Source organism: Corylus avellana, chromosome 11 (assembly GCF_965113065.1).
Source record: "Corylus avellana chromosome 11, dhCorAvel1.hap1.2, whole genome shotgun sequence".
Lineage (NCBI taxonomy): Eukaryota > Viridiplantae > Streptophyta > Magnoliopsida > Fagales > Betulaceae > Corylus > Corylus avellana.
This window is the reverse complement of record NC_142500.1, coordinates 14,273,948-14,283,212: the sequence shown is the minus strand read 5'-3', so window position 1 is coordinate 14,283,212 and position 9,265 is coordinate 14,273,948. Positions and strand designations below refer to the sequence as shown.

Sequence of the window (9,265 nt, the reverse complement as noted above, 5' to 3'; positions counted from 1 at the left end):
AGAGAGAGTAGAAGCTAGACTAGGCCTGCTCAATATAGCATAATTGTATGCCCTAAACAAGAACCTTAAAACGTTAATAAACACAGAATGGAGACTCTTCTTCTAGCCTTGTAGGATCTGCAGCTTTATTTATGACCTTGATTGCGATCCTCTAGGGTTTCACTTTAACCCCTTTGATTAGGGTTTTCTTACACAAAACCAAACCAATCATTTCGGTACATTATTCTTAATTAATTTCTCAAACATACAAAGCCAAACCAAACACGTGTGCACATGCATTATTGCCTATATATATATATACATACATACATACAACCAAAATACGTACATGTATTCATTCTACATAAACATATGCATACACTAGTCTACATATCCATGCATGCACATACATATACATATATATATAGAAAGAGAGAGAGAGAGAAAGAGAGAGAAAGAAAGTATAAATATATATATATTAAATAGGGCACCGTAACGTCAGTAGTGTTTTATTCCCGGAAGAGAGTCGGCCAAACAAACTTTCCGGCCAACTCCCACACTTCCATAGGCCTTATTCTATATTATATATAAATGGTTGTACGTAACTCCAGCCATCCGTTATGATTATTCCACAGCCTTTTTAGTCAACAATATCCTAACAACCTTTTCCCCCCTCCTTCCTAAAAAACATTTCAACTTTTTTTACACATATATCAAACACTTGATGCAAGCAATTCCCTTATTACAAATTACTACACAAATCTTTACTTAATTACCCACTAATTAATTACCTCCATATGTAAATCCAGGCACAAATCCTCCATTGCTGCCTTGTGGGTGCTGCTGCGTTGATTGCAGCAAACGAATTTGTCGTTTCAAGAACTTCACGTAACGAATGGCTTCGTCCAGCATAGAGGCGGTGTCCATTTTGGTGCCGCCGGGGACGAGTCTTTGGAGGATTCTGATTTTCTCACTTATCCTTTCTCGTCGGTGCCGGGCGGCTACGCTTTGTGGGTCGTCGCTAATCCGCACGTTCCGCCTCTTGGGCTTTTGGATTGTGGCGGGATCAATGTCCACCGGCTGCATCGCGGCAATCTTGTACATCATCTCCTTCATGGCTCCAAGCTCCTCATCTGCCTCTCCTTCTTCTTCTTCTTCGAACTGGGTCATTGCAGGAAATACATTTGTGGAGGAGGCTGGCGGCGGAGCTTGATGGGTTTGGAGAGCGGGATTTGGCCAAAGGGAATTATAGGGAATTTGTTCTTCGATGGGGAGCTGGAAATCCCAAGTGTTATGGTGGGTGTGGTTGATGTCCATGGGATTTGGTTGTGGAAGATGGAAAAACTTCTTGGCCGGGTGTTTATTTTGTAGCTTCAAAGAAGGTTCATGTGGGAGAGAGAGAGAGAGAGAGAATGGTTTTTGGAGAAGATTTTTACTCAAAGAGAATGATGCAGAAAGATTTAAAAAGGAAATGGAAAAACATCCAGAAGTTAGGTGGTGGACCCACCAGGGATGATCAAATGATTTATTCCAAGGGTTAACATTTTCCTTAATTTGTTTTCTGGCGATTAAAGTACTCTCTACAAAGTCTGGGCTCAAGAATTTGCACCACAGTCCTATATATATATATATATATATATATATGGATGATCGTTAGACGCAGTGAAATCTCTAGGGCTTCTTCTTAAAGGTTTGCGTATATATGCCTCTTGGTTCATGGTATCATTACTTCCGCTTCTTTTTCAGTCAATATTGGGTTCTATGTGTTTCTTGGAGAGAGAGAGAGAGAGAGATAAAGTTGTTGGTTGCCAGATTCCTCAATTTTTTTTTTTTTTACTCAATATATATTTATTAATGGACCCAAAGAAACCAACAAGGTTGTACGTAGTACAACACAAATTCACAAACATCTGATTACATTTTTCAGATAAATATCCCAAGATCTAATTAATTATTAATAAATATTCCCCCTGCATGTTCAAAGGAACTAGCTAGCTAGCTAGCCCTAAATTAATCTAATATCCAACAATATTTCTAGACTTGCGGTGAAAAATGCTAGCTAATTAAGCTTCTTTCCCTTACACAGATCATGATCGAGTTCAGTACTAGAGCAGCTAATTAACATCAATCCTAGAAGTTGACAACATCCAAAATAAAGCTCGATCTAGTACTCTAGCTAGCCCATATGACACCAGTACCGATATTGCATTAATTTAGCATATCAATCTATACTATATACGTATTTGGATATATATAAGTTTTTTGAACCAAACTGCAATAGATTGATACGTACAATGGGATGAATTAGTTTGATAACCGGGCTTTGCCCCAACTAGATTCCTGTGTTAAATTACCACTTATTCTAAAAGCTTAACCTGATAGGAGGATGTAAATTTAATCATTTAATCATATTACTTTAACAGTCTACTTCATGTGTGGACTCAAACTTCTTTTTAATAGGTGATATCCAATATGTGAAATATTTAATTTAAATGAGAAGTGAAAATTTAATCACTTAATTATTAGTTTAATACTCCCATGATATTGTGCGAAGCGCCCACTCGACAAGGGTTGGGTAAAGTTTGGGTTTTTTTCAGTCTAAAGAATTATTTTTCATCGAAAGAGTCTAATCTTAAACCTGATACTTAATGAGGCACCAAGCCACGGCAAAGTAACCATTAGGATTCATTTGTTGCTACCTCTTAGATTAATCTCACTCCCTCTATCTCCCTTTTTCCACCCTAGCTACCACATAAAAGAGGCCTATTCTCCTATCTCAAAATTGAACAAATATCAACTAAAAAAACAAAAAGAACAAATATATATCGATACACCGGATAATTAATCTCTTCAATTTCCACACAGATTTTTTTTTTTTTTGGCTAGATTTCGGTGTTGATACTTAATTAGCTTTGAGGTACTCTTTTTGGAACATTAAACCTTGTTTATATATATATATATATATATCATGCATGTCAATTGTACGTAAGTGGAGACAATACGTTACCTTTTGGTTTTGGCATGTGGTGCTTCCCTAGTTTATCATATTCAACTTGATCATACGTGTTATTCTAGAGCAAGGCATTGAAACGTGATGGATTGTGGATAAATTCATGGTTAATTTCAGAAATTTCAACAAGCTTGAAATATCCTTTATACGTACGTCACTAAATATATATATATATATATATATATATATATATATATATATATACATCGCACTAGATTCAACAAGAAGAAAGAGATATATATATATATATATATATATATATGTGTGTGTGTGTGTGTGTACACGTATGTATGTATGTGAAGTGGTAAATAGCAGCAACAACTTGAAGACAAAAGGAAATGAAAACGCATAGGTTTTAATTAGAGCTGTATTGTATTGCTACCTTTCAGAGTGATGATCGTACCATCAATAATGAAACACTTAACGTACGATTCAGAAGGGTATAGACTTTATAGATAGATCAAATCGCATCACCGTCCAAATTTTGCATCAGACGGTGGGGCAAGTCTCTTAGGTCATCTTTTTGTTTTTATGTGCAACATTCCAGTACTCTTTCTTTGTATCTCTCTCATAATATTTCTTGTTCTTCTCCACTTGCGCATGCATAATGCAATCATTTTAGGGTTTCACTTGCCTGTTCCCAATAACACATTATCTAACATTTCGCTATTTATCCATGCAATATATATATATGAGTCTGCCTCTCTTTGTGGCCCCATGGGATTATTTAGTAGACTGCATTAAATTATATGACAGTAGTATAACAATATATTAAATAATATTACTCGTAATAACTAGGATGGTGTTGGAGCATGATTCTCTCTAGTTCATTTGAACTGAATAATATCTAATTAGTTATATTGCATGAGTATTTTTGTCTTTTCACTTTTTGAGGAGACAAAATTACCCCTCTAGTATAACTAACTGAAAAGAATCCTAATTCAACGGTCTTATATATGGACAATGTTAACGACCATTATATCTACAACAAAAACTTGTAAATGAGGCATGAAAAGCATAATCAGATTCTCTCCCGTTCAAATAAACTGGAGATGAGCTGGTTCCTTATATATAAGGGGTAAATTTGTCATTTCAGTCTTTTTAGACAAATTTACCCCTCAAACATAAGGAACCGGCTCTTCTTCCGTTCATAAAAATATGAATTAAAGGAATGACCCTTATTATAGGAGCTGGATCTTTGAAAATAGTGAGTTAAAAATTGATTAGATTAAATGTGTGTGAGATCTGGAACAGTGATCATGCCTTAAATTGTTGGTCAGAAAAGTTATCACAGGAAAATGCAAGAGAATTCATTTAATGTACACGTGCATGTACGTGCATTGTTTGCAAATTGTAGAAAGTTATAGAGTAGCCAGGACCATCCACACAATGATCAACTTAATTAAATATAGGGTACGCCAATTTAATTTAATTAATTACAGCAAGTACACATTGCAGCAAGAGATATTCATCGATGTTGAAACCCAAAAAGTGCATGCCTCACCACTGAAAATAATACCTAATACATGATAAAAAGAAATAAATTATGCACCCAAAAGCTGTGGTTTTTCTGAATTTCTTAACTTTTACCTCAAAAAATCACCATTTTTTTTTTAGGGTTAACTTTAAAAAGATTCCTTGAACTTTCATGTGTTTTGAAAAAACATTCTCAAAGTTTAAAAATTCTCAAATTTATCCCCCGAACTTTTATAAAAAATTGAGGGTATAAAAATCATTTCATCCATTTTAACCTCTGTTTAACGTCAAATCCTAACAAAAAAAGGTAGATTGCATTAAACTAAAAGCTTGAGGAGTGAAATTGAGATTTTTATAACTTTATGGGGTCTTCTCAAAACGTATGAAAGTTTACGGAACCTTTGTGAATTTTTTATTTTTTTTGGGGGTATAATTAAAATGGTAGGGGTGGGGGGGGGGGGGGGGGGGGGGGGGGGGGATAAAAAGGAGTGAGTTTGGTCAAGAGGTGTTAAATAAGGAGGAACAGTTTCACGAGAAGGATTGGATACTGAGATGTGATGTGACATGTATGGATTCATTTTCGTAGCACTATGCAAAAGAGAATTAAAGGGAAACATGGCCAACTCAGAGTTTGAACAAATGGTGATCAAGTTGCTTAGAGCCAGGAATATAATTTCAAGTTTCCAAGTTTAGGAAAAGGGAAACAAAAGTGGATGTCAATCTTGTTTGGTTCAAAATGGCCCTCACAAAGCTCTCATTGGGCAAATGGTTGCTATTTTATCTCTTGTTTATGTGGAAATCATTGAGGGTTTCATGAGCTAGCTAGCTTCTTGGATCAGTGATTTTTGAATTTGAATTCAATCATGGAGTGTACGGGAAAGCTTTTCTAGATTATATATAATATATTCTCCATCATTAACATAGCATATATAATTAATCACCCTTATTGATTAATTGTGCAAAATAGAATCCATTTAGCAGGCTCTTTGTTTATGGAAAGAATCAATCAATTGCAATTATGCCTAATTGATGCATCTTGTTGAGAAGGAATTGGATTTTTTTTTTAGGTGAATCACTAAGAATAACATTAACCAAGGAAACATGGACACACAAACATCCAATTAGGAAAGCTTCATCCGTCGATAAAGGTTCCGTGCAATAGAATTGTTGATGCAATGTGATGTAATAGGTCGCAAAATTAACAAGCATACAACTCACAATTTTTCAACAAAATCAAATAAATTGGAGGGTTTATAGGAAATTAGAAGAAAATTCACCCTTATGGAATATGGAGTTTCTTATTAAAAAACATATTGAGAATAACAACATACACTAGTAGTAAAACTATCCTTATTAGTCTTAACTAGGAATAGGGTCATGGCCTTGAAAAAAATAAAAGATAAAAGTGGCATGCTGCAACTCAGTCAATTGAGTCTTAAGTTTGATTGAACAAGCTATGACATCATAACCAAAACCCTAGGGAAACACATCGATCGAGATTAGACCGAGACATCGGCCGAGGCTCTCGGGGATTAGTGTTGAAGCTCATCCCAAAACCTCGTTCAAACAAAAAAAAATTTCTCTATATGTTTTTAAGAATTTGTTAATTTGCAACTCGGTCTACATCACTTGTCCTACTACACTGTAATAGAGCATCTCCATTGTTTGATTAGGCCGAATAGGTAGGGTCCAGGCTATCCGAACACCTATTCGAACAAGTGAGATATGGATAGAGTCTCAATTAAGTTGTCATATTATAATGCAATAGAACAACCATGCATATTGCCCGAAATCGAGATAACTACCGGATGAAAGCTAGGTCTATTGATGCTTACCATAATTAATAGGGCCTACAAAATGTACATCATATCAGAAAGAAGAATGCAATTTCTTTAGGTATTTTTTTATTCCATTTCTACCACCTAAAAATTGAGAAAGAAAAGGTTGTAATCACTATCCTATGAAGCAATAATGGCAAGGGTTACGTCAAACTCAAAGGTTTAAGAAAATAGAAAACAGAATTGATTGGTTTGTGAGAAGAAATTAAACTTCCGTGCCCCATCAGCCCATTAACCTAAAGTTACATTAATTAAATATAATCAACCCCAATAGGCTTATCAGGTGAAAGCAGCAATTCACCAAATTTTGAAGCAATTAAGTGTGAATAGAAGAATATAATACTTACTGAGCAAGTTGTACTTTCTTGATTTCAATTTAAAGTCCCACAATTTAACCTAAAAAATTTTGGTCCTTGTAACAAATAGCTACTTGAATTTCAAAAAGTAATTAATCACTCTTTATAATAAGCAAAAGAAAAAAAAGACAAATTAATTCTTGTAATTAAAAAAGTTGACATAATTCATTAATGTGTTAAATAATCAAGGATTGTTGAACCACTTTCATGGCCTTTGAAGTGGCCTCGCCACTCCCCTTTGAACATATCTATGGGTAACTGAACCACCTCATGGCTATTAGGGATGGTTCGACTACCCCCAAATTAAAAATAAAATAAATAAAAATAAAATTGAAGGGGTGGCCAAACCACCTCCAATGCGGCATGGATCAGTTGCCCCCTTTTGTTAGCCTAATTCGTGTTGATGTAACACATTATCGGATTCCGTCAACATTTCTAACGTGAATTTTTTTTTTTTTTTGTTAATCTTAAGGAGCGATTAATATTTTTAAAACTCAAAGAGCTTTTTATATATCCCAAAAAAAATAATAAAAAGGCCTCTAGGGTAGTTGAATGCACCCTGTGCTCGGCATTGAATGGAATCTTAATCTTATGGTATTAAAATTTGGGGTTGAGTTATCTAAATTGGGATTAACTTGGATTTTGATTGATGGGTTGTTTGAAGTGAGGAAAACTTGGATTGACGCATTTGGGCCATTGTCAGATAAAGATATGACCATATATTTCCCAAATTTGTAAAAGTGAATCACTAGTAATTAAAGTTAAAGTGGTCTTATTTTCACCCTACATGGTCATTTTTCTTTCACTCTCTATTTAACCCTAGGACCTATTTGTAAGAAAAAGTAGGGTGAAAATATAGTTTCATTTTTTAAATTTTTAGACATATATATATATATATATATATATATCTTAAACTAGAAGTTAGAATGATTAAATTATGACATGTACGTTAGTAACACTTCTCTTAAAAAGAGAGAAATTAGTTTACATTTTTCTGACACTTTTTTTCAATATTTATTACTACCCAAACCCATTATATATTTCTGAAAAAAAATTGGCATCATATAGTAGGAAATATGTTTTTGTTCTCATTCTCCAAAAGGATCAAAACACATTTTTTTTCAAAACAACAAAGTTGAAATATCTTCAATCAAATCATAATGTTCTGAGATTTGATTCATATAAAAAAATAAATAAATAAACACTTAAAAATATATATGGCATTTCTCGTTGGTTATTTGTACGAGATCTCAATCCACTAAAAGAACCCATATGGCCTTCAAAAGTAACCTAAATATTTCAACGATCCTACATTACTCTACTGTGTAGTTATAAACTATATAATTATAGAAATAGTAAATGTCATACATATAAAAGATTTTTTTTTTTTTTTTTTAAAAAAGAAAAGTTCCTTATATGATAATGGGACAATATACCATTAGTGGCCTCAAAAAAAGTCATCATGTATTAGAGTGAGAGTTCGACTCTCAAAATGAGAATCCACAATCCTTTTAATATTAGCCATCATGAGTCTCACTGATACCCTAATGAGCTGAGTCACGCTATAACTCAGTTAGACTTGAGGGAACAACTACAGTTTTCATCGTCTAAGCCCTTCCTTTGCAGCTTCCGGCTAATAAATGCTATTATATAATCACGCTTAAGTATAATAACCGCAGTTAGTCTCCCTCACCTACTACTAAAAAAACAAAAAAACCACAGTTAATAATGTCTTGGTTCAGAGTTTCTCCCTCCTTAATGAGTAAGCTATACGCAACTGTGTTTATGAGGTAGCTGAAATTGAAGACATTATTAAATGTATGTTCTTTCCAAATTTGGGGTAGATGACATAATGGGTGATGATCAACAATTTGACTTCAAGAGTTTGGCAAAAAGTCCAATTCAAGTTGCGGGTTGAACTATTAAAAAAAAGCACTAACCTTGCATTCCTTCATTGTCTACATGTTTCTTGCTACAATTTTCTACAATTAATTGAACCTCAACCTTCTCTTCCCACACACACACACACACACACACACACACACACACACACATATATATATATATATATATATATATACACTCCCATCAATATCATCATACCAAGCAAAATACCAGGTTTCTACTCCACATTATTTGACAAACAATGGCAAACACTGATGTGATGCATTTTTATTTTTTTCTTTGAAATAGTTATTATTTTATTTTATTTTTTTGTCTTTTATTTTGTCTTTTCAAAACAAAAATATTAACAATCAAACGGTTTTCGCCTTTTTTCATATTATAATATTTTTTTTCAAATCAAAAACAAAAAAAAAAAAAAAATTACACCCTAAAACACATTAACAAACAGGGTCTGAGTATATTCTAAAAGAAAATTTGTGTGTGATTAATCAAAGACACGTCTTGTATGATTACAAAAAAATTTTAATCAATAATGATTATGTTCAAACAGATTTTTGAATGGTCGGGAAGAGACGGAATTCCTGCAAAATACAAAAAAAGTTTTGCCAGAAGACAGTTTCTGCAAATGATAAATGATCATGATATTAGACCATGTGCCCTAGTTCAAATCTTAACTCCACTTTACCTCTCATTAAAATTAA

At 33.7% G+C, this 9,265-nt stretch overlaps 1 protein-coding gene across 1 annotated transcript; it reads right to left on the bottom strand.

Moving 5' to 3' along the window:
* Positions 1-475: 475 nt before the first annotated feature.
* On the bottom strand, positions 476-1,547 carry LOC132166684 (transcription factor HEC3). The gene has a single exon (XM_059577546.2). The coding sequence runs from the start codon at positions 1,294-1,296 to the stop codon at positions 763-765; it is 534 nt and encodes a 177-aa protein (XP_059433529.2). The 5' UTR covers positions 1,297-1,547; the 3' UTR covers positions 476-762.
* Between the last annotated feature and the right edge of the window lie 7,718 nt (positions 1,548-9,265).

Excerpts from the sequence above, each read along its gene's own strand:
- LOC132166684 (XM_059577546.2), bottom strand. The coding sequence starts at position 1,296 with ATGGACATCAACCACACCCACCATAACACTTGGGATTTCCAGCTCCCC.